At 33.8% G+C, this 26406-nt stretch overlaps 1 protein-coding gene across 8 annotated transcripts; it reads right to left on the bottom strand.

Moving 5' to 3' along the window:
* Positions 1-1201: 1201 nt before the first annotated feature.
* Positions 1202-25539, bottom strand: LOC144979993 (uncharacterized). Of its 8 annotated transcripts, XM_078927425.1 has the most exons (15): positions 25496-25520; positions 24954-24994; positions 24285-24445; positions 19947-21235; positions 17587-17656; positions 14456-14634; positions 12855-13265; positions 12369-12474; positions 10936-10984; positions 10011-10104; positions 8296-8364; positions 6501-6605; positions 5510-5746; positions 4454-4551; positions 1202-3089 (listed from the first exon to the last, which is right to left on the bottom strand). In XM_078927425.1, the coding sequence occupies exons 4-15, from the start codon at positions 21199-21201 to the stop codon at positions 2982-2984; spliced, it is 2781 nt and encodes a 926-aa protein (XP_078783551.1). In that variant the 5' UTR covers positions 21202-21235; positions 24285-24445; positions 24954-24994; positions 25496-25520; the 3' UTR covers positions 1202-2981. The 8 variants fall into 8 exon arrangements, 6 of the variants coding, with proteins under 6 accessions (XP_078783551.1, XP_078783552.1, XP_078783550.1 ...); XR_013646805.1 differs by lacking the exons at positions 24285-24445; positions 25496-25520 and adding an exon at positions 6080-6255 and having other exon boundaries at positions 24954-25034; XR_013646806.1 differs by lacking the exons at positions 24285-24445; positions 24954-24994; positions 25496-25520 and adding exons at positions 6080-6255; positions 24654-24810.
* Between the last annotated feature and the right edge of the window lie 867 nt (positions 25540-26406).

Raw genomic sequence — 26406 nt, forward strand, 5'->3', positions numbered from 1 at the left:
TGTGTAATATACACATAGACAGTTATGTTTTTGTTTTTAAGGGTTTTACGGCGCTTGCAACACATTTAGTTTAGGTCATATCAGCGCCAGTAAAAAGGAAGAAATTGGATAGTGAAAAGATTCTAGATGTACAATAAAAAAGGACTTGAGGAAAAAATTAAGACAAAGGAGAGTGGTTCAAATAGGGAACAGATGTAGATTCCAAGAGCACACTATCAGTGTACTCAGTTTGAGATCACTAAATGTCTCACCCATACACCAGCACAAGATCCCACGAAGAGGAATACACTCAAATGCTTACATTATACATTCAAAATATCAAACATAATAATGCATAACAGAGAGATGATTTACAAGCTGGGTGGGGATCCTGACCTTCCATAGTGGGCAGGGAGGTACATGCTGTGTCTTCTATCCCCCTATACCCGTTTTACAATTGTTACCTGTCATTGTCTTGGAATGAGATTACTTAGTTTTGTCCTGATCCTTGCCGGAGTTCCTTGGCTGGGAGGGAAACAGTCGAATGTATAGTTATAGTTTTGGGAGATGATATTTTTTTCCTTGTAAATCATCTCTCTGTTATGCATTGTATTATGTTTAGTTTACATATTATATTATATGATTGGTAAACATTTGAGTGTATTCCTCTGAGTTGGGACCTGTGCTTGTGTCTAGATGAGACTTTTAGGTGATCTCAAACTGAGTACTTTGACGGTGTGCTCATGGAATCTACATCTGTTCCCTATTTGAACCAGTTCCCCTTTGTCTTACTTTTTCTTTTGTGCTTTAATTGTAATTCTAGAACTTTTTACTTTCCCATTTTCTTCCTTTTTACTGGCGCTGATATGACCTTAATGTGTTGCAAGCGCCGTAAAACCCTTAAAAACAAACAAACAAACAAACATGATTTACAAGGAAAAAAATATCATCTCCCAAAACAATAACTATGCATTTGATTGTTTCCCTCCCAGCCAAGCACTACAGCCAGGGCCAGGGCAAAACCAAGTAATCTCATTCCAAGACAAAGACAGAAAGCAAATTGGAAAATAGATATAGGGGGATAGAAGAAACATTAAGTGCCTCCCTGTCCACTATGGGAGGCCAGGAACCCCACCCAGATAGACAATTATACTTAGCTTGACAGAGTCAGTTTCATCACAAGAACATGAATAAAGACAGACACAATTCAATGATAAAGTTGTTTTTTTTTTTAACGCAACTTTATTTTCCTCATAAAGTTCTTTTAGGATTTAATTTTATAAAATCAACAAAAAGACAAAAAATCTATTGTATTTCAAAACTTAATGAAGAATATTTTTGTTAAGTTTGAACAAATAAAATTCTTTATGTGTGAACTGTTTAGTGCACTTTGAGACATTTCCACCTAGGAAAAGCTAAATATATAGAATTTATCTACGGTTGTTATGATAAGTTGAAAAAAGGCAACTTTTAGTTTGATTACAGCGTTGACACATCCTTTTCAAATTCACCGGTATCATCTTGGCTTTGAATTGATAAAAATAATGCACACATCGTGGCTTTGCGAAATAATGGCACAGAAATGTGTGCTGGCTGAAAAAAAAACCCTAAGTAAGGTTGCAGCAAGCTTTAATTCTCAAGATATGAGCCAAAATTGAAAACAAGGTGTCATTTTTATCAAATTTGAGATTTTTTAGTATTATCCTTCGAAACCATTTAAGAATCAATTAATGATTGTAATAAAACTTGAAAATAAAAGCAAACATGTTTATTTTTTGATTTTGTAAGACAGTTGCAAAATTATTCTTATCACATAGCTAGATTTTTGCAGCCAAACTTCCATCTGTTTTGGATCTTACCTCCTCCATGCTTACAAGCCTAACCCTGTCATGTTAAACACCAAAATGAAAGGATTTTCACATGGCTTTCCATTCATAACCAGTGTGCATGTAGACAGCACACCATAAACAAGCTAGAGTATATGCGCATGTCTAGATTCCATGAATTTGGATGGGCGGTTTAATCATCATACCTTATTTTAGTTGCGACTTTCCTATCAACCCTACCTAACTGAAAGTGTTTACAATCTTATTGAATAATAACTTTTCACACAGTTTACAGTATTTCATTTATATATTTCGTTATTATTCATTACTTATTATATTGGAAGGTTTACGTCTCTAAGGACAACAGTTTATTTAAGATGGCGACTGATAAAGTTATGGCCCATCTCAATCATCTCGGTTCATGTGGCCTGGAAAACCTTGCTCCAGATTTCATCTCAGTCTATCACAATATAATGGACATAATCTCTAGTTGTCTCTTAAATGTAAATCTTAATATAAAGTAATGCTTCAAGTACAATTTTAAATAATATGTCACGTGTTTTCAATACTCTGACCCAGAGTCGATGCTCTGACTGGTTTACATGTTCCATTGTTTTAGGTTACTTTTAATACTTTTTTCGCCAAAGATTAATGAAATATAACATAATTATGCTATCTGGGTAAACATTGTATAAAATAGTTATCTATTAGCTCATCATGAAATATCTTAAAAACTAAAGAAATTAAAAATATTTTCTTATTTTGTCGGATCTCCGCCCAGAACGAGGAAAAATCTGAATGTTTGTATCCTGACATTTAAGCGAAAATGTTACTTTGTTTTAAAGAAAAAATACTTTTTTACCTTATATATCATCTAGAGTAACTATTCTATCTGATGATGTAATACTGTATATGTTGATGACAATCATGTTTTTCAATAAGAAAATAAAAGGTTAAAGTTTAAACTCACTTTTCTCCGTTTTCAGTGTTTCTCATAGCAACAAATCGGTTCTAATCGACATAAAAAGAAAATTTAAAGTAGGAAATGATTAGGAAGATGTGGTCTACCTCACTGCATACATAACTCAGTTTATGAAATGTGGTCAACCTTTGGGGTTTTCTCAGCCAGCCACACAAATGGTATCCTATCAACCTGACATAGGATCAATTGATTAGTTACTCTTCACCAGATGCACCAGTCAGAATCTGTAGTTGTTTTTGGAGATCCAGAATTTCATCCATGAATTTTTGCTCCTCATCAATAATAATCAAATGACGAATGTCCTAGAGAAAATTTAAATAAAAAATATATATATATATAAATAAAAACAATAAATTGAAACATTCAATGATGACAGACATTTTTAAAATTGAGATATCCCTCCCTAAAATCGCTGCCCATTTTTACATTTATTATTTTTTATGTGCTGTAAGTTTCAGTATGCATTAATTATTCCAGTGGCTGAATCTCTTACATACAGTGATAGACTGTTGTCCTATCCAAAAGATAGCAAGCAATTGTTGTCCGTATAATGCTTTACAAAACATGGATAATCTTGATCCATGACTCTGGCTGTAACTAACGACTACTTTTTCACCAATGCACTCAGCACAAGAAAAATTGACCATGACCATTGTCACCCATCCTTTAAACGATTGTGCTCAATTTCAGTTGTTTCTACATGACATGAGTTGGACAACCTTCAATGCCACCAATATTTCATCTTTCATTGGGCTTTCACTTTATCATCCCCATAAGCAAACCCACCCAATTTATGATGACATGAACATTTAAAAAAAAAAAGAAAAATCTGGTGCTCTTTTCCACATATTTAAATTATATTAAACCAACCTGAAAAATAAAGACTCGTCAACAATATCTATTTAGTCAAAATGATATTATATAAGTTTTGAGATTAATATCAGATTTAATTATATTGACTGAAAAGAACATTTGTGAGAAGGAGTAGGAGAAGATTTAAAAAAAAAAAAAAAAATTAAATTGAGCATTTATACAGCACTAAACAGTGCTTTACAAGGTCCCCATCCAACAGCAACACTTAACATGTAGGAAATATTATATTTTTTATTTCAGACAGAGACAATGCTGTTAACAGCCAGGTACTCGTTTTATACCTGAGTACGGTGAGAGAATGTGAGTAAAGAACCTTTTTCTAAGGACTCAACTATGCACCACTCAGAGCAGGACTGAATGTCTACAAGTATTCAAACATTCAAATAGTTCAATGCTTTTGACTGAAATGGATTGTTAATTATAAATCATGAGATCATTTCAATTGTATTAAATTTTAAAAGATGGAAACAATGTCCAGTTTGTTAGTGATTTTGAGATGATCACTATTAAAAAAAATTGGTGACTGGATTTAAGAATAAAATAAAATAAATAAATAAATATGTGATCGATAAAGATTTTATTATATAGTTTCTCAAACTGCAAAAGACTCTAATTTCACAATTTTAATAATGTCGCATTTAAGCTCAGTTATATTCATCTGAAACACCCAACATCGTACTCATTTATTCAAATCATACAAAGCAAGTTATTTCTTCATTAAAATCATTCAAAGTATGTCATTAACCAAGGTTTATAGGACTACTATGAGCCATATCAAGAGAAAGTTACTGACCTGTTCATTTACAAGAATAGTTTTGCTTCCTGTCCTGTAGTATGCTTTCTCATTCTTCAATGTATGAATGACTCCATGAATCGGATTACAGACAATTTCTGAAAAATGATTTGGGTAAGATTCATAAAATGCTTATGTAACCTATAGCATTTGCTTACATTGTCCTAGTCTTAAACAAAATATAGTTTGGTTTATCATCACATAAAGGATCTATAAGCAAATGATTGATTTCTTAGAGTTTGATAAACTCAGGGTGGTACCAATAATCCCTAGGAATAAAAAAAAAGAGTTGACACCAATATCACATATCAGGATCTACAGTTCAAGATGCAAATGACTTCGCATGCTTGGACAGTAAAGTTAGTGAAACAGGAGATAAGGAAGAAGACATCAAAGCCAGAATAAAGAAAGCCCAGTAGTCCTTTGCCACTTTGTTGCTCATATGAAAAACAACTCTCTCTCTAATGCAACTAAACCTGGAGCGTCACAAACACCCTTACTCACAAAATTCCGACCTTCATAAACAAATGCCTCCGCAGGGTTTTGACAATCAAATGGCAAGACCACATTTCTAACACAGAATTATGGAAAAGGTCAAACCAAATACCCATCAGCATCCAAATTAGGAGGAGGAAATGATGATGGGTCAGCCACACCCTGACAAGACCAGGGGTAATCCCTTTCTAGTCTGGTTCAGGAGGATATTGACCTCTTCAAATCTAGGCATCTTTGAATGTTCCATACGTTAGCATTCCAAGCTTGTTGCAGAAATGAAGTCCTTTTCTTATAGTGTACTTTATTTTTAGCCTTTATTGCAAACTTCTTTTAAATATATTTTTCAACTTCAAATTATGTTGCTTTTTTGTTTCCTAACTATTGCTATAATTGCTTTCTAATCAACAAAATATTTTGTACACCCGCCTCAGGAGAAAGTTTTAACTCGTTTAATTTCAAATACAGTGAAATTTCAAACATAAATAAGTAAAATATTTACATATGTTAAGGTAACTTTAAAAAATGGGACTGAATGTATAAAAATGTTCTTTTTGGTCTTACCAATAACATACAGTTGAAGATGACTGACATTTCCTAAAGTAATCAACTCCTTTGATTCTGTGTCGTCAACAACAGGCACAAATTGAATTTCCAACTGGAAATGCATTATGTTTGGAATAAGACGGGCCATCAAATCATCCATGCCCAATCGTAGCTCGTCACGCATGTCATGTGTCACTTTCTCACCTCTCACTTCCCCTCCCTTCCCAATGCCCACACAAATGGTTCCAACTTGACCTATTGAAAGAAGCAAAAGAGTAAACGAAAGTTAGATTTATGTTATGGTCAAGTGCAGCTTTGAGACAGATCAGTCGACACTGACTTATCTCCTTGCAGACCTGTAAAAGCTGGAAAACAGATCAGTCTGAACTTTTTCATACTCAAATTTGCCCCTTACACTACTCTCAATAGCTTTTAGGTCAGCATAACAATTGACAAAATCTTTTTTTTAATTTCGAAACTGAGGCAAACCAGATTAATTTTGACTTTGCACAAATGAAATGCAGTTTCATTCATCGCAATGTAATTACATCAATTATTTCATAGTTGGGGAAAAAATGACAAGTCAACCTTTTGTAGAAGGCTAAAAATAGCACAGGATTCTTTGACTCGCTGCAGAAACAGCAAGAGATGCTCTGTCTCAAATCTTGGGAGGGTAGTTACTTGGAGTGACATTTGCACATCAACAATGCTTCACAATAAAATAGCCCAGTCAGAACTATGACAATAGTTTTTAAGACATCCACCTTATCCAGAATAAAAGCATAATTTATTAAGTGATTAAAACTCCTAGCAGGTAAGTAAATCAGGAATTGGTGTTATATTTATTGAGCACAAAATCAATAACAGACAACTATCTGGAATATGCATTTTTTTGACATTGTGTCTAGGACCGTTTGGGGACAGACTGAAAAAAAAAGTGATTATAATAATACTAATCTAACACTTGAAACAGGAAATCCTAACCAAGAGGTATCGAAAGAAAACTTACCTGAGTTCAGCATCCCACACACAATGGCACACAAAGATTGAGAAGTCCAGTCGAGGCCTTCCAACATTTCATAATGAGGATTGGTGAAATGGGGATAGATACTGCCTGTTGATGTAATATATAAATGTAAAATGAATCGATTGTGTTGATAATGATGATTGATCGATTCCCCATATAAATTGACATCTCAGTAAACAAAACAAAAAAAAGCAGATCAACCACAAATTTAAGCAAGAATAACAATAAAATAGGAACTGTGTATTCCCTACACCAGTGTACTGAATACACACCTGTGTACCAAATACACCCGCATATTCTCTATACCAGAAGAGATTATTTATAAATGCTAAACAGCTTGACCAAGAATGTGAGGATGCCGGATGTTTTTGCAAGCGTGTTACTGAGGTGATTTTTTTTTTGGGTACATTCTTGGTCAAAATTATTAATTCTAAAATTCCCCATTTTGACAACATGAGTGATTTCTGTTGACCGGCACGAGAAATTTGACAGACTTTTTTTTACAACTTCTTTTTTTTAAAATTTTATTATTTATTTTTAGGACATAGTGAAGACTTTGAGAGTTTCTCTCCTGAAAAACTTGTAGTTTAATTCATCATAAGGGTAAATAAACATGAATTCTAAGCTGCCTGCTATGTTTCTTTTTTTTTTGTTTTTTTTTTTTTGTTTTTAAGGGTTTTACGGCGCTTGCAACACATTAAGGTCATATCAGCGCCAGTAAAAAGGAAAAAAATGGGATAGTTTAAAGTTCTAGAATTACAATTAAAGCACAAAAGAAAAGGTAAGACAAAGGGGAATTGGTTCAAATAGGGAACAGATGTAGATTCCAAGAGCACACCGTCAAAGTACTTAGTTTGAGATCACCTAAAAGTCTCATCCAGACACAAGCACAGGTCCCAACTAAGAGGAATACACTCAAATGTTTACCAATCATATAATATGTAAACTAAACATAATACAATGCATAACAGAGAGATGATTTACAAGGAAAAAAATATCATCTCCCAAAACTACAACTATACATTCGACTGTTTCCCTCCCAGCCAAGGAAAGGAGAAAACCAAGTAATCTCATTCCAAGACAATGACAGGAGACAATTGGAAAACGGGTATGGGGGGATAGAAGACACAGCATGTACCTCCCTGCCCACTATGGGATATGTTTCTTTGATAATGCTAAGTTCAAGTGAGGCTCAAGACAATGTCAACGTTGTCCTTGGTGATAGTGATATTGTTCAAGTTAAACCTGACATAATTTAAAGATGAGTCAAAATTTACTGCCTTATGCCTTCATAGTATGTAACAATATGGGTTCTGGAAAGAAAAAAAAAACAAAAAAAAATCCCTGAAAAACTGTCTAATTATTGGGTCTGGAATGGAACTGGAATTTTTTTCATGGGAAAAAAACATCATCTCCGAAAACTCTAACTACACATTTATCTGTTTCCTTCCCAGCCAAGGTATTTGGCCAGGATCAGGACAAAACCAAGAAATCTCGTTCCAAGACAAAGACAAAAAGCATGTTGGAAAACAGATACAGGGGGATTGAAGACACAGCAAGTGCCTCCCTGCCCACTATGGGAGGTCAGGAACCCCACCAATGTATTTGGTACACAGGTGTAGGGAAAACACAGGAGTGTATTCAGTACACCGGTATAGGGAATACACAGTTCCAATAAAATACCCCATCTAAAGACTAATACCATAATAAGTAATGTTTTTTAAGTTAAGTTTTATACCTATCTTTAAATTAGAGCCTGTAACCAAACATACATTACCTTTAATAAGAAGCCTTGAATCTTTTTCTCCATCAACAGAATATGGGCTTGTTCCTTCTTGATGAAACCCTTTGATGTAAAGACAAAAAAAAAATAATTTACCTTATTGACACATAAACTGACATTCTGCTTTGGTTTAAAGTTTAAGGGGGAAAAGATATAATTTAAGAAAGAAAAAAGATCTCAGAGAAGGGAATCTCATTTTTAAGCATTTTATTCAAATAATATTCACTTGTCAATCCATCGTTGCATGCACATTATCTCGTCTCATGACTTGTTACCAAAATATTAATGTTAAGACATTATTCTACCATAAATGAAACTGGTTGTATAAAAACGATATTATGTCAAAGGTGGACACCATGCTTAAAATTTAATTTTGAGTTAAATTTATAAAATTTGAGTTAAAATGAATGCCTCCATAGAAAAGAGTGAGTATAGTTCCTTCAACTTCAAATAATTAAATTTCATTATTCTAATCATTTTGACTTTTATTTTCTTCATCTACATCAAACTGACATAATACTAGTTTTATTCTGGTTTGTGCCTGTATCTCGCTTAATACGTGGAATTAGATATTAAAACTTGGCAATTTTATGCAAAATTATCAGAAAATATGATGAAGACATCAGAAGAGTTCTAGCTTGTATAGTTTTAGAGCTGTATGGCTAGGGTCAACTATAATTTTGTTTTAAAATATACATAATATTGATCATTTGGAACTTTTCTGAAGTGTAATTTTGTGTCTACAACCCATACAAATGACACGAAAAAAGCCTGCTAAATTATTATCAATCAGTCCCGTGAGACCATGGCTTATGTTATTTCTAGTATTTATTTGAGAGAGAGAGAGAGAGAGAGAGAGAGAGAGAGAGAGAGAGAGAGAGAGAGAGAGAGAGAGGGAGAGAGAGAGAGAGAGTGTGTGTGTGTTAATCTACTATCCCTTTGACATAACAATGAAACAATACCTTAATTCAAAAAAAGCGCGCGAGGATTTGTGTCGTCAGTCTTCGCGAACAAGATTGCCAGATGGCCACGTGTGTGGCCAAATATATAATTTTGTTTCTTTTATTAAATTTTATTCATCTATTTTTGTCTGTGACATTTATCCTAGTCTATTCAATTTTGTGTTGTTAAAATTTAGTTCATTTTAAGTGGGCCAGTCTTAATAGCGAAAGCCATATGATTTTCTATTTAGCCACTTTTGAAGTTGAATTTGGTCAGGTTAAAGTCTGGCCATCTGGCAGCCTTGCCTCGCTCACGTCATTTTCGTGCCGTGCGATGAGGGAAGCAAAATGGCCGTCTCCATATTTTCACTCATTGAAATGCAAATTGGGTTGATGTTTTGTGAGAATACGGGAAAAGTACTTATCATAGTCCAATGAAATTTGAAATATAAATAGAAGAAATGTGCATATATAACCTTATGAGCGACAAAATCTCTCCTCTTTGTAGTTTTAGAAATATTGTACTCCAAAGAGTAAAAATCTATTTATAATGGTCTTCTTGTAATCGTACGAGTTTCATCGATAAACAGCGTCGTAATTAATTTTTTAAAATAGCATGTACGGAACGGCTTCGTCCCATATTTTGTCGCAAATTTGGGCACTTCGTGAGCAAAAAAGAGGCCCAAAGATTTGTGCGGGATAGTCATTGCTAGTTAATGCCTACTCCTAGATACTCCTTCTATCCAGATTCGATTGTCACTTTCTCACCTGCATTGCTATTCTCCTCCTCCTGACTTGAATTGTCCAAGTCTAATTCAATGTCGCTATTTTCATCAAAATCACTGCCACAGCTATCACTATCCTGAAATGTGAATGAAAATAAAATGTATAAATCTACATTTTTTTTGTCACAGACAATTAATCTTATACAATTGCGGCTATGTGGTCTTGTGGTATGACACTTGATTTTGGATCGGAAGGTCCTGGGTTCGAGCCTCGCTCAGCATATAGTTGAGTCCTTGGAAAAGGCTCTTTACTCACATTCTCTCACCATACTCAGATGTAAAATGAGTACCTGACCGTTAACAGCGTTGTCTCTGTCCAAAAAAAATTGTAATATCACCTGACAAGCATCATGTCTCGTTCTACGTGTTAAATGTTGCTGTTGGCCAGGGACCCCTTGTAAAGCGTTTTGAGCACGTTTAGTGGATATTGCGCTTTATAAAAGCTAAATTTAGAGCACACTATCAAAGTACTTAGTTTGAGATCACCAAAAGTCTCACCCAGGCACAAGCACAGGTCCCCACTAAGAGAAATACACTCAAATGTTTACAAATCATATATGTTCCAAGCATGTTGGAAAACAGATATAGGATGATAGAAGACACAGTAAGTACCTCCCTGCCCACTATGGGAGGTCAGGAACCCCACCCAAAGGGAGAGAGATAGAAAGAGAGAGAGAGAGAGAAAGAGAGAGAGAGAGAGAGAGAGAGAGAGAGAGAGACAGAGACAGAGAGAGAGTTGATTTACAAGAGATAAAAATTCATATTACAAAGAAACATGGCATCTGCCATTTAACAATTGCAAGAATTTAGTTTGCAATTGCACATTGTTATCATAAACAAATAATAGTATTGTCAGAGGTCTATTTCTCAGGTAAAGACATTTGGAGGGTTAATAGATTAATACTTACAATATTATTTATTTCTCCAAATATGCTTGAGCGGCCTGGTGTGTTTACCCTTAATGAATAAATTAATAATAATCAATAATAATTATTATAATGATGATGATGAAAATAACAATAATAATTATAACTAATAATAGTAATAATAATAATAATAATAATAATAATAATAATAATAATAATAATAACAAAACAAAATAATAATTAATCATCAATATTATTAGAATAAAACAATAGACTCTCTTCACCCAACGGACTCAGGTTTGTTTGTTTGTTGTTTCTAGGGGTTTTAAGGCGCTTGAATTACTTTAAGGTCATTTCAGCACCAGTAAGTGGAAGATGATAGAGGAAAGATGTAGAATATGATGTTAAAAAGCACTTCATTTTAGGAGAAAGTAAGATAAGGGGGGGGGGGGGGGGGGGGGTTTCAGGACCTAATTTTTTAAACTTGTGTGAAGCTGGTGACAGAGAGAGAGAGGGAGAGAGGGGGGGGGGGAGGAGGTAAACAGAGAAGAGGAAAGGCTATAACGCGTGTGAAAGAGAGAGAGAGAGAGGGGGGGGGGGGGAGGGGTTCAGAGTGCATGTGTGTGTGTGTGTGAGAGAGAGAGAGAGAGAGAGAGAGAGAGAGAGAGTGGGAGAAAAGAATTGAGATTGATTAATCAAACTCCATCTTGATTAATCAAACTCCATCATCCGCGATAAACCAATCGCAAATCGTTATCCAATGAGGTTGCAAATTTTTTAATGGACTGGTCAAAATCATAAGTCATAGTATCTTTGTCTGGTCAGATGTTATAATTAAGAAAAGGAGGTGGGGCTTATTTGGCACTGTCTTACTGACTTTTGTAACAATGAAAGTAAGAGCATGTGGGTGCATTGAATGCACACATAAACACACACACACACACACACATACACATATATTACAACATGGGAATAGCATGATCACACAGAATATGGCCCGATGGTCATTTGTCTGGTTGTTAAGGGCGGCCTTATATAGTTTTCGACTTCATTGTTTAAAACTACGAAATGTTGTTAACTTTCCTGCTTTCACTCAGAGAAAGACACACCTTTTCCATTGATATATCACATGTCATTGGCTGAAGAAGCAAGCAATTTTAGTGGAACATATGGATCTCTTGTGGAAAGAGAAAGCTTGTTTTGACTGTCCAATTGAAAGTAGTTTTTTTAAAATTTGTAATTTATACAAATTACGCTCACCATTGTGTTAATTTGAAATCTTTTTTTTTTTTTGGGTAAAAATTGATTGAGAGTCTGAAACGCTGAAAACTTCCATAATTTTGACCTTATCATTAAAAAAAAACACAAAACAATTTTCTCTATTTTCAAAATGCAGGAGAAAATGCTGTCTATCACAAATGTCATTAACAACTAAAAAAACCATATCCTGATTTGTAGCAATGATTAAAACTTACACATGAGAATATGTGTTTACAAAGTTAAACAACAGTCTCGAGGTGCAGGCAGACACTATACGTTGGTTTCCAAGAATTCTTTGACAGATGAGAACACTCTCCAGCCCTTTGGGAAGAAACAAAATGTTTCAAATCATTATAGGGATGTGTTTATCACTATAGCATAGATAAATCATTTGATATAATAATAATAATAATAATAATAATAATAATAATAATAATAATAATAATAATAATAATAATAATAATAATAATAATAATAATAATAATAATAATAATAATATAATAATAATAAAATAATAGTAATAAAAATAATAATAGTAATAATAAAAATAATAATAATAAAAATTTGAAAAAAAAAAAAAAAAAAAAAAATTATAATAATAATAATAATAATAATAATAATAATAATAATAATAATAATAATAATAATAATAATAATAATAATAATAATAATTACAAATAATATCAACAAGAATAACTCACCATTTTGGTGGTAAAATACTTCTTTCATTGGTTGATTTTTGTGGATTAAATTACCCAAAAGCCTAACACAAGATGCAATCAGTGTTATGTCATTAAAATCAATTTTGCAGTTGACCTTTGGCTCGGGTGATGAGGCAGTTGGTGAGATTCCAGACTGTTGTGCTTTTTCTGGACTAGCAGCTGCAACTTTTGAAGAGATTCTTTCCAGAGTGGGGCATAGCCTTCCGGACAATTCAAGGTCATCATATTGGGGACCCTTCTTAGGTGGAATTTTCTGTTTGATATCAGCTGTGTCTTCCGCCCGATTTGGGGCAGCTGATTCTTTTGACAAGCCGGTCGACTGCAATTCTGTCTTTTGTGGAGTGCAGTTCTCTGAGGGACTGTACCTCATTAAAAGCATGTTGAGACATTCTGAGTGATACAAAAACAAATGAAGATAAAAGTTGGAGACAGGATAGCTTTGTGGTGAAAAGATGCATACTATAGTCCATTTGTTTAATTGAGTTAATAAACTCTAAACTTGTTAATACTTTTTCAAAAATGAATATTTTCTTTCTCCAATATCTTACTTTATTTTTTTTCTGATGATCAACAACATAGATGATGATAATAATATTAATAATAATAATAATAATAATAATAATAAGAGAGAGAGAGAGAGAGAGAGAGAGAGAGAGAGAGAGAGAGAGAGAGAGAGAGAGAGAGAGAGAGAGAGAGAGAGAGAGAGAGAGAGAGAAAGTTTAATTGATGTGGGGTTTTCTCCAATTAGGTGGAAGTTATAATAATTATCTTTATAAACGGACCTATAACTGTCCTACCACTTTTGACCTACTTACACTTACAAATAAAATATACTCATTTAACCCCTCTCCCACCCCCTTCCTTTTCGACCATCAATTGCCTTGTCTCACTTTTGACATCTGGCACCCATTTGTCTAGACTGACGGCATAAAAAAGGGAGTGTCAAAAAAAAATTTGTGCAACTCATGGATCCACCACTTGACCTGAGCTTTTATCAGTGGAATTTGTTTGACATGGGAAAATCAGCGGAAAATTTCTGAGAAAATCCCACGGAAGATTATAATCACTGTATAATGTAATCTAGATTTACAGCTTTTTTCTGTTCCTTGTTTTAATTTACTGATTAGAAAAGCATAATCCTGAGACATGCAAGGGCCAATCCATACACATAAACAGTCCATATATTATCTCTTAAAATTTTTCTCAGATTGCCAAATTGGGACAGTCCTGATTTTACCAGGACAGTTGGCTGCTATGTTAAAATAATCCATTTGTTCCATTTTAGTGTAAATGCACTTGTTCTGATAAAGTGGAAACCTGAAATATTTGTCGTATGTTATTTGTTGGAGCTTAACATATCTTCATATATGTTTACCTCTAACATCTTTATTAATAATCTAAACCTAAAGATGAAGAAAAATTTGAATTTCGTCAAATGTGCCGCTTCCCCAAAATGTCAGTATTCATTCATTTCATCTGTATAAGAAGATGGATTCTGGTCTGTTGTCACCTTTTTGGATACAAAACGCAATATAAGTTGGAACATCAAAACAATATATATGATATAAATTTGTACTTACCTAGGGCGGATAATAAGATATGACACCATTTTTCAGAACTGTCAACATCATGGAATCTGGTAAGGATCGTTGCTAGACGCATAACATGACTCGCTATGACACAATCTCCACAGGTCATCAAAGGATGAAGTACAGGAAGCAGATTCAAATCAAGAAATACTGTTATAGCATTGTCTGCTCTGTAAATCAAGAGTAAAGAGTATTATGTTTAAACCAATGTCAGAAAAAAGGGAACGATATGATTGTAACCTGTACAATATTGGCAAAAATTTGTGTTACTTCATCAGAGAATTCACATTACTTGTGTAGCAACAATTTTGGGTAAATTGAATTATGTTTTTAAGGGCTTTACAGCGCTTGCAACACAATTAAGTCATACCAGCGCCAGAAAAAATAAAGAAAATGGGATAGTAAAAAGTTCTAGAATTACAATTAAAGCACCCAAGAAAAGGTAAGACAAAAGGGAATTTGTTCAAATAAGGAACATATGTGGATTCCAAGAGTTTACCACCATCAGTGTACTTGGTTTGAGATCACACTCAAATGTAAACAAAATATAATACATAACATAACATAACATGTGGTATAGGGCAAAATAGGATAAGATCCTTTGAATGCCCTTAATATTAATTAGTAATGCCATAAATCTATTGATTAAATATTACAATAACGATACACGTGGTAAAGATAGTATTTCAACTTAAATGTACTCATGTGGTGTACAAACATATATCTTTAACCGTGACATGCAAAGCGCACACACAACCACACACACACACACACACACACACACACACACATACACACGCGTATAGAAGATAACCATAATAATATAATAATGCATAATATATACATACAAGATTGAAAGCCATGTCAACAGCAGAGCAAACAAGTATTATTCGTCATATATAAATCTCCCATCATATAATTCCCTGTCTACTAACACCTTGAAATAATCCATAGATTTTGCATTCTTTGTTTCAAATTTCAAACTGTTCCATTTCTGAACAATACGAATACCGAACCAGTTTTGTCTTATGTTTGTTTTGCATCTAGAGACAAAAATCTTAAACTTGTCCCCTCTAGTAAAAGTAATATAAGAATATGAAAAAAAATCAGAAAAGTCTATCCTATCCAGACCATGTACCAATCTATAAACCTGAATTAAATCCCCACGAATTCTTCTATATTTCAAACTGGGTAAGTCAAGAAATTCTAACCTTTCCTTATAAGATAAATACTGTATTGTATAAATTTTTTTGGTAGCTCTCCTCTGTACACTTTCAATACTAATAGATTGTCTTTTATATAATGGGCTCCAGATGCAATTTCCGTATTCTAGAATTGGTCGAACGAGCGATTTATACAAATATAAAAATGTGGTTTTATCAAGACTTATAAAGGTTCTATATATTATTCCCATCATTCTGTTTGCACGGCTTACACAATTATCAATATGTAAATCAAAATTCAAATGTGAATCAAAAGTAACTCCCACATCCTTTTCATAAGGCACAACGGAAAGAAGATTTGACATAGAAGTATCTGTAAAATAATTATGACATGGATTATTTTTTCCCATATGTACTACTTTACATTTCGAAACATTAAAATCCAAATGCCATGTTGTAGACCATTTGAAAAGTGAAAATATATCATTTTGTAGAATGTTATGATGTTCAGTTGTACTATAGATCTTTGTATCGTCTGCAAACAGTTTGCAGGCTGAATTTATGCCACATGGTAAATCATTTATATATAAAAGAAATAAAAGTGGTCCCAATACGCTTCAGTGGGGTACACCGCTAATTACATTCTTAAAATCCGACTCCACACCATTGACAATGACCCTTTGTATTCGATTATTAAGAAAGTCTTTAATCCAGTTAAAGATATTCCCTTTAAATCCATATGTTTTTAGTTTAATGAATAATCTCTCATGAGGTACAGAATCAAAAGCCTTGCGGAAATCAAGATAAACAACATCAATGCATTGATCACGATCAATTAACTTGGTAAAATCCTCCATCACCTGTAAAAGTTGAGTAATGCATGATCTCTTTGATCTAAAACCATACAGTGAGATGATTTACATGATAAAAAATATCATCTCCCAAAACTCTTAATTATACATTTGACTTGTTTCCCTCCCAGCTAGGGTATCGGCCAGGGCCAGAGTAAAACCAAGTAATCTCATTCCAAGACAAAGACAGAAAACAGATATAGGGGATAGAAGACACAGTAAGTGCCTCCCTACCCACTATGGGAGGTCAGAACCCCAACCTGGTAAACTGAATTATGAATACTTCAAAATCATGTTCTATGTTCTGTCAAAATGAAGAACTTATAGGAAAACAATTTCCATTATAGTGCAAAATTTTGTTTAAAAGTAACAAGATGTTGACTATATTGGTACAGGATTCCACAGACAACATACAGTACTATTGGATAACTTAATTATCTATTATTTTTTTTTGCTAATATTATTTCTGGCACCAATTCCCCATGATCACTCATAAGCTTCTCCCATAAAAATTTAATTAACAAAACAAAAACAGGAAGGAAAAAAAAACAACAACCAAAGACAAACAAAAATTGTTGAGGTATAGAATAGCAATCTATAAAATAGTATTTAAAAAATTAAGAAACAGGGTCGAAAATCTCTTTTATTTTTTATATTTTTTTGTCTTTAAAAAAATGGTTGAAATCATTTATAATTTACAAAACTATTATCTAGAACGGGAGTGCCAATAAATCAACTTGTATAGAACACTAACTAACAACACTTCTTAGGGACTGCATTTCATAATAGGTCGAGCTCTTTTAATAGTTTTTTTGTTTTTTGTTTTTCTGACCTTCCCTTTGCCTCCCCCATTGTCCATCCAGCTGAGAGTGAGAAGCTGAGTGTTAAAGCTGATAGAAAGTGCTTTGCGACAGACTAGTTCCAATCCAAATATCCTGGGTTTTTTTTTAATATTGCAGAAAATAGGATAGAAATATGGACCTTATGGCTCTAAGAGACTACATTAAATATTATATAGATTGACAAATATCACTTTAAAATATACATATAAATTGAATATATGATGCAACATTACATAAGTGAAGAAATTAAAAAGAAGTAACTTAACCTGCAAAAATTATGCATGGCGGCCAATGATAACTCTACATGAGAGATTTCAACTGGAGTGGGAGATACATCTGTATTGTAAAGGAAAATAGAAAATAAGAATAAAGTGTTACATATAATTATGACAGTTTGCATAAATAGATAACTTCTGACCGCTTAGAAAAGAGTTGTATAAACTCAATATTTTTTCAATATAACTCCAAACTTCAATGTATTGTATATTATTATCATTACTTTGTTGACTTTATCATTGGTTAAAGAAGGGTTAGAACATGAAACACTTATATTTAGTTCAGCATACCTGCCTACTTGAAAATTTCAAATTCAGTAAAATATACAAACTTCATCAGTAATTAATGGTCAAATTTCAGTAATACTAAAGCAAACAAAAATAATGATAGATACACCCTTTTATATATGTAAAATAAACTTACCATGTTATATAGGCCTACTACTTATGCGGGTCAAGCCTCAATCAAAGTCCATTTTCCACAGCATGGCAAAATATTCATAAGAAATCAAGTCCATTGAATAAGTAAAAACTACATTTGCTACAAATTCTACACATTATAAGTATTATCACCACTTACAGTTCTTCAAACAAAATATTTATTCACACTATATTAATAAATAAATTATTATTTTTTAATTTAACGTTGTGACCATTTGTATCAGTAATATTTCTTCTATTTCCATAAGTCCGTAATTGTCCTTACACTTTCACTTCCGTAACAATTACGGACGTTCCGTAATAATAGGCAGGTATGGTTCTGTTTAGAGGGTACTTTATTGTTTACTTTTTAAAATCACAAGACAATTTTTTGCAACCTTTTTAAGGAAAATCAGTACTGGAAATAAGAGGAGGATGAAACTTAAAATATTATAGATTTAATATTGAATTATGCTTAAAATCATCCAGAAAATATGATCACATAAAACTACTTCAGATTTCACACACACACACACACACACACATTTACAGATACAAAGACTGAGACCCTAGCTGTAACATTGACAAGAGTTGGTCTTAACATAAATCAGTGTTGATGGAGACAAAAGGTGAAAAAAGAGGAAAAGTGTGAATGATTGCCTTTAAGCCCCATTTTTACTGCATCAACCCCCATTTTCAGAGCATTTGAGATGATAAATTAACATGGACACTCGAAGAAGAAGAAAAAGAAGAAGAAGAAGAAGAAGAAAAAGAAGAAGAAGAAGAAGAAGAAGAAGAAGAAGAAGAAGAAGAAGAAGAAGAAGAAGAAGAAGAAGAAGAAAGAGGAATAGGAGGAGGAGGAGGAAGAAGAAGAAGAAGAAGAAGAAGAAGAAGAAGAAGAAGAAGAAGAAGAAGAAGAAGAAGAAGAAGAAGAAGAAGAAGAAGAAGAAGAAGAAGAAGAAGAAGAAGAAGAAGAAGAGGAATAGGAGGAGGAGGAGGAAGAAGAAGAATGAGAAAAAGAAGAAGATACAGGAAATAAAAAACGTTATAGTGCTTTCTGTACTCATTGTATCAATTAGCAGATGTACAAAAATTCTGATATGCACCAAGTATCAAAGGCTTTGAACGCTTTCTTTCTTTGGGGAAATAAAGCTCTGCATTCAGCTTGTTCTTTCATTTTTGGCAGTAATAAAAAAAAACAATAAATCAAAGTGACCTTCAGCTTGTCAAAAAATCTTCACTCTTAAACCTCTTTTGACTAGTTTGTTTTTAAGAGTGTTACAGTGCTTGCTACACATTAAAGTCATATCAGCGCCAGTGAAAAGGAAGGATATGGGATAGTGAAAAGTTCTAGAATTATAATCAAAGCACCCAAGACAAAGGTAAGACAAATGGGAATTGGTTCAAATAGGAACCAGATGTAGATTCCAAGAGCACACTATCAAAGTACTTAGTTTGAGACCTAAAAGTCTCATCCAGACACAAGCACATGGTCCCCACTAAGAGGAATACACTCAAATGTTTACAAATCATATATAATATGTAAACAAAACAACACAGTGCATAACCGAGAGATGATTTACAAGACAAAAAAATATCTCCCAAAACTCTAACTATACATTTGACTGGACTGTTACTGTTTCTCTCCCAGCTTGGGCAACCGGCTAGGGCCATAACAAAACCAAGTAATCTCATCCCAAGACAAAGACAGAAAGCAAGTTGGAAAACAGATATAGGAGGATAGAAGTCACAGTAAGTGCCTCCCTGTCCACTATGGGAGTTTAGACTAGTTTCATTCACAACAAAAGTTTTCTAATAAAAAAAAACACACACACACACACACACAAAAAAAAAAAAACGATTTCAGAATAAACAAATATACGACAAAAATAAAAGAAAGAAAGAAACATTTTGAATGCAAATAAACATACCATGCAGATAAGCTAAGGCCACCTGTTGGGGAATGGCTGAAGTACTCAGGTCTGATGGGAGTAGGAAAATAGATGAAGCTGGTACTTCAAACACATCACCAACATCAATCCCAAATACTGTAACAGTGTCAGAGTTGACAGATAGGACTTTACCCCTCATAATCATCATCTTTGACCGTTGTCCTCCATTACTTGATAAGACTTCATTGCTATGCACAAAAGCTGCCACAATATCATTTATCTTGACATTTTTATTTTTCCTTAATGTGTTTGATTTTAGTTCTTGTTCCAGTTGTGATTGAATATATTCAACACTCTGAATAGAATCCTTGCCTAGATTAACCCACATGAGGTTTCCACTCAAAACTTTATGTATGTATGAAACAGAAATTTCTGTTTTGGATCGTCCACCTTTGATATTAATGTTCGATACAATTGATTTCCTCGACCCCTTGCCTTCTTTTTCCTGCTCAGATTTGTGAGAGCTATATCTATTTCCCCTTCCCCATGCAACTTGCTGAGCGACCAACATATTTAATAAGTTGCAATCACTGTTTTCCACATTTGAGGATTCAACAATGCTCAAACCATGTAATTCAACATGTTTATTTTGACAAATCTGATGAATGTTATCTGCTGTATCAATCTCGCCATAACTTTCTAGATATTGCTTCAACGATGATAGGTTACAAAGTGAGTCATTTGACTCAGGCATAACTTTAACTTTGAGTCTATACTCCAAAGAAGCAGTGTACTTTTTTATACACTTTGTAAAATTAAGACTAAATCTAAAACAATCAGTATCATTTCTGCTTTTTTCCAAGTCACAGATACGTGCTAAAAAAGATAAAATAGATTTTTGAACTGTTACACCAAGTCCATTAACATTTTCTTTATTTTTTGAGAATTCATAAATGCACTTTAAGGACATAAGTTTCAAAAGATCTCCCACTGCTGATATAGTCTTGGATTTTGATTTTCTCTTTGCAGCTGATTTGTCAAGTTTGCAATCAGTGTCTGTCCCACATTTCTTGTTTGAATATGGTGAATAACTTTTACTCTCTCCATCAAACCCAAACTCTTTTTCTAGTATATCCAGTAAACATTCTATTAGTTTATTAGTTGAAGCTGCCACTTTACAGGAAGGAGCCTCAGTCAGGAATGATTCATAAAGGGCTGTGACAACTGATAATTTCATCAAAGGATTCTCAGCATTACAAAGCTGTTCAATAAAATATTGAATAACTTTCTCCATCTTGAAAACTGACTTCTTACTACTTGAAAATATTCTGAAATGATAAAAAAACATAATAATAATAATAATAATAATAATAATAATAATAATAATAATAATAATAATAATAATAATAATAATAATATATACTAATAATAATAATAATAATAATAATAATAATAATAATAATAATAATAATAATAATAATAATAATAATAATAATAAGGGAGAAATTCCGTAAGCTCATAGATCTAGAATCTCTTTCAACGTAGTAGTTTCACCGTGGATCTTTTGTCAGGCTTTTATTTATTCAATTGGTCAATATATAGTAGCATTTTAATAACTCTAGAGAACAAACCTTGAAAGATTAGTGAACGTTTAAAATTTCTAACATGACAATTGTTTTGGTTCTCCACCGCCATTTTGTCATTTTGAAAGCAGTCCGAGGGCTCGGGTTTTGTGGGTTTTTTTTCTATTAGGGTTAGCTCGAGGTCAGAGATTTGTTTTGTTTCTATTAGGGTTAGTTATAGGTCTTAGTAAAGGTCCTAGGGTGTTTGTTTTTACCTATTACTATTAGGGTTAGTTAAAGGTACGAGGTTTTAATTTTCCTTAGGGTTTAGTTAAAGTAAGCAGAAATTCCAATTAAAATTTGGCTCATATGAATTTCAGACAAAAATTCAAACTGTTTTGTAATCAGTGTTGCCAGCTCTTTCACATGACATTAGTTTCAAGTTTGTGAGTTACATTTAGAAAGAAATTTTGTTAATCTCCCTAAATGAAGGAGCTAAAACTTAAAACTATCTATCTTAATGTCGGTTCCACTGGGCCCACCTCTCTCTATTATTATTAGATTATTATCAAGACTAAGAACCAAAACAATGGTCATGTTAGGAAATTTTAAACTGTCGATATTCTATTAAGGTTTGTTCTAGGGTTTTTAAATTGCTCCATATATTGACAAATTAAATAAATAAACACCTGATAAAAGATCCACTGTGAAAAAATACTAGAGGCAAGCCTTCTGCGTCCCAACTTCATTGAAAGTCCAATTCGCCTTGAGCATGCATTCACGTAAAAGAGAATTTTTTTTTTTTAAAACCTACCTCTGTTTCAAAAACTAGCATCTTTCAACTTTCTAAGCAACATTTTGATTTTTCAGAACTTTAGTTCGTTAAAAGATACCGGCCAAGCTGACCCGTTGAGTCGACTCAAAACGAAATTTCGTTGTTTACACAGTTTGAAGGAAATGCCGTAAATAAGCATTCATGGACTTCCTGTGTTGTTTTTACAGTGTCAAGTGACTGTTTTGAGAAATTTGTCATCTACTACAAATAATTAGACCGGTGCAGTATGTGGTCTAGTGGTATGACACTCGCTTTCGGATCGGACGGTCCTGGGTTCGAGCCTCGCGCTCGGCGCATAGTTGAGTCCTTGGAAAAGGCTCTTTACTCACATTCTCAGGTGTAAAATGAGTATCTGGCCGTTAACAGCGTTGTCTTTGTCCGAAAAATTGTAATATCACCTAACCGGCGGCATGTCCCGTCCTACATGTCAAATGTTGCTGCTGTTGACCAGGGACCTTTTGCGCTATATAAAGCTCAATTTTAAAAAATAATTTTAAAGATATTTTCGTTGGAGCAGAAAAAAAGTGAGTATTATTTCTTGTGTACTTTTAAAGAGAACTCGGGTCCACAACATCAAGTTGATTGAATAACAGGAAAAGGGCCTTTGTTATCCGCTGCCACCACCACCACCGTGATAGTGAAGGGATGGGGGGATGCATGAAGACGAGAGGGAGATAGTAAGGGAGAATGGGAAAAGATTAAAGAAACAATGGGTTGCCCTATGACGTAGATCAAAGGATTGTTACAAAGGTGTTCACGGTGCGTACTTCGTGAAATTTTAACCTCTTACAGTGACACTGATTATTTTCTTCTCCAGATTGCTTGTGCAGAATAAATTGTTTATACCAAGAGAGCAGTAGCAAGAGTATTTTTCAACTCGGGCTTCAATTAAACTATAATTGCAAAGCTTGTCTTTTAATGATAACATTTACTTAAAATTTAAGACTAAGATCTGGAGTTTGGGTAAGGTAGATAGTAATATTGAATCTCACCATTAATGGTTAAAATTGTTTTGATTAAAAAACACATACACACACACACGAGCGGAGCACGCACGCTCACGACAGCCAGGACCATCCATTGCTTGTGTTGCAACGGTAAACCAGTTCATGTGTACGTAGATCCTGAGGCTAGATGCCCCGTTATGGAGGCACTCCCAAAAAATTTTTTTTTTTAAAAAAGAGAGAGAGAGAGAGAGAGAGACACACACACGCAAGGAGTCTCGCATCCGCTACGAACTAATTTTGCGCACCAATTTTTACTGCACTTATGCACCAAATTGCATATCTAGTGACACTTCTTCCGTAATCTTTTTCTAAATAAACTTTTTTTAAAAAAAACCTGCCTTTTGTCCGCGACGATATGGGTTGACTCGTCAACGAAGATTTCGCGAGCAATAATGAATCATGAAAAATTTACGAAATAATTTCAAACACAACTTTTGAAATTCATCAAAGATTGTCAAGTACCGAATTTTTTTAAAATAGAAAACAAATGCATCTTCAAATCTAAACTGCTTTTGACGGTAACCGGTAAGCGTTAAGTTTTTTTTTCTTTTTCTGTCTAACCGAATAATGGTAGGTACTTTGGTAAACGTCCATTTGGCCCTCCAGCAGGGAGCCGATAAATGGCCTAGTGGCTGTGACCCGAATTTTTGGACTTTTGAGTGATGGGTCTCAGAAAAAGTTCCATAGATTTTTTGTTTATGGATGGATTTTAATGATTTATGTCTTATTTTCTTCAGGAGAAATTACTCTATCGTTTGGTGTAGTTTATTTTAAAATCAATGACAATTTAGTATAACTTTTGATTATGGATAAAATAGGGTATAATTTAGCTTTGGATAATTAAAAGATTAGAACTTGGTAAATCAAAATTTCATGCTGGCACGTTTATTTAACATCTTAACTTTTTATAAAATTAAATTCAGGGCAAAGTTGTATACCGCATCCATGAAATTTGTTCCAGTAAAATACTTACTCAAATCTTAGCGGCCATTTTAGACCAGTTTTGAAATCCAAATGGTGGTTACTACCGGAAATGCAACAATTTTCAGGTCACAAAGTCCGTCAGTAAATAACAAAGGCAAATAGAAGACCATTTTTCAGCCTTTAAACTAACATAACTTTGTTTCTGCTTATCTGATTTTCACAATTTTGGTATCATTAGAATCGTGTTGAAAAACACTTTAAAATGATATAGGTTTCATTGAGCTCAATCCAATTTGAATTTTTTACCAAAGTACCTAATAATGGGAACCATTTTTTAAGAAATTAAGAAGATCGGCGCATCTCTCTATCCAAATTGAAAGTGAAAAAGATGCAACCCCCAGTCAGGAGCTTGGCTTACGGAATTTCACAGGGAGGCCTTCCGAAAGCCCCTACATCCCCAGTATTCTTTTTAAAAATATAATGTTCTAGTTGGGGGTTTGGGAGGGGGAAACTTTAAAAAAAAAGAAGAAAAAGTTTCCCCCCTCCCCCAAACCCCCGACGCCTACACTCAAACTAAAACATTATATTTAAAAAAAAAAAAAAGAATACTGGGGATGTAGGAGCTTTCGGAAGCCTCCCAAATAATGATGCAAATAATGTATTGCTTTTATAATAAAAGTAAATTTTTTTTAACAAAATGAATGCAATAGATACCAACAAACACAACTTTCTTGACCATCAAGCTATTTGAATTCACGGCTGACCCAGGGTTGCCAGATTATTTTTCAACAAAATGCCAGGGGAAGACTCAAAAAATGCCAAAACACTCAAAAAAATGCCAAAGTCTGTTGACTCCCACCCCCACTAAGAAAACTACTCACTTTTGATAGACAATTTATTATCATATCCTGGTGGCTTGCGTGTTTTCTTTTCTTTTTCTTTTTTTTTTTTTTTTTTTTTTTTTTTGAATTATACTAAATTTCCTGTTGGGGTAATTATTTACCTACTGACTACTAAGTGGAGTGCTAAACCACTACACCACGGTTGGATTTTAAGAATGAAAAAGAAATGTGAAGATGTTTGTTTTTACGTGTTTAGAAATAATTAAGAAAAGGTGTCATTTGAAGTATAATATACAAGAAAAGAAAATGCCAAATGAAAATGCCAAATGCCAAATGATTTTTCTAATGCCAAACGGTTTTCAAAAATGCCAGATTTTTGGAATCTGGCATTTAAAATGCCAAACTGGCAACCCTGGGCTGACCACTGGAATATCAGGGTTGCCAGATTATTTTTCAACAAAATGCCAGGGGAAGACTCAAAAAATGCCAAAACACTCAAAAAATGCCAAAGTCTGTTGACTCCAACCCCCACTAAGAAAACTACTCACTTTTGATAGACAATTTACTATCATATTCTGGTGGCTTGCGTGTTTTCTTTTCTTTTTTTTTTTTTTTTTTTTTTTTTTGAATTATACTAAATTTCCTGTTGGGGTAATTATTTACCTACTGACTACTAAGTGGAGTGCTAAACCACTACAACAAGATATGAAGTGAGTAGAAAAGTGCCAGAAGACAATAGAGAATAAAAAAAAATTACTTCGCGATGGTGGCGAACGAATCGGCGATCTCAAGAAGTGGGTGAGAGAGGGATCTAGAAATGACTTTGGGTTTGAAACGAATATTTTTGTGTTCGTGGATAGCTCACACGGTAGAGCCACGCTCTCACCTGCCAGGCGGAGTTGTCGTACCAATAAGGTCGCAGGTTCAAACCCCATCACCGCCGCGAAAAATTTTTTTATTCTCTATTGTCTTCTGGCACTTTTCTACTCACTTCATATCTTGTTGTTACCAACATAAGTGCCTGCTCCACTCACTTTTCTGAATTAAAAATTCACCCCATACACCGGAGCATACTCAATGTCTCAATCGTTTCTATGTTATATGTTTGTGATGAGAATATTGGCTATTAAGCTTAACTGCTGGTCAAAATTACTTCGCGATGGTGGCGAACGAATCGGCGATCTCAAGAAGTGGGTGAGAGAGGGATCTAGAAATGACTTTGGGTTTGAAACGAATATTTTTGTGTTCGTGGATAGCTCACACGGTAGAGCCACGCTCTCACCTACCAGGCGGAGTTGTCGTACCAATAAGGTCGCAGGTTCACACCCC

The sequence above is a fragment of the Berghia stephanieae genome, chromosome 9, assembly GCF_034508935.2.
Source record: "Berghia stephanieae isolate SIO BIC M18660-M18661 chromosome 9, UCSD_Bste_1.3, whole genome shotgun sequence".
Classification (NCBI taxonomy): domain Eukaryota; kingdom Metazoa; phylum Mollusca; class Gastropoda; order Nudibranchia; family Aeolidiidae; genus Berghia; species Berghia stephanieae.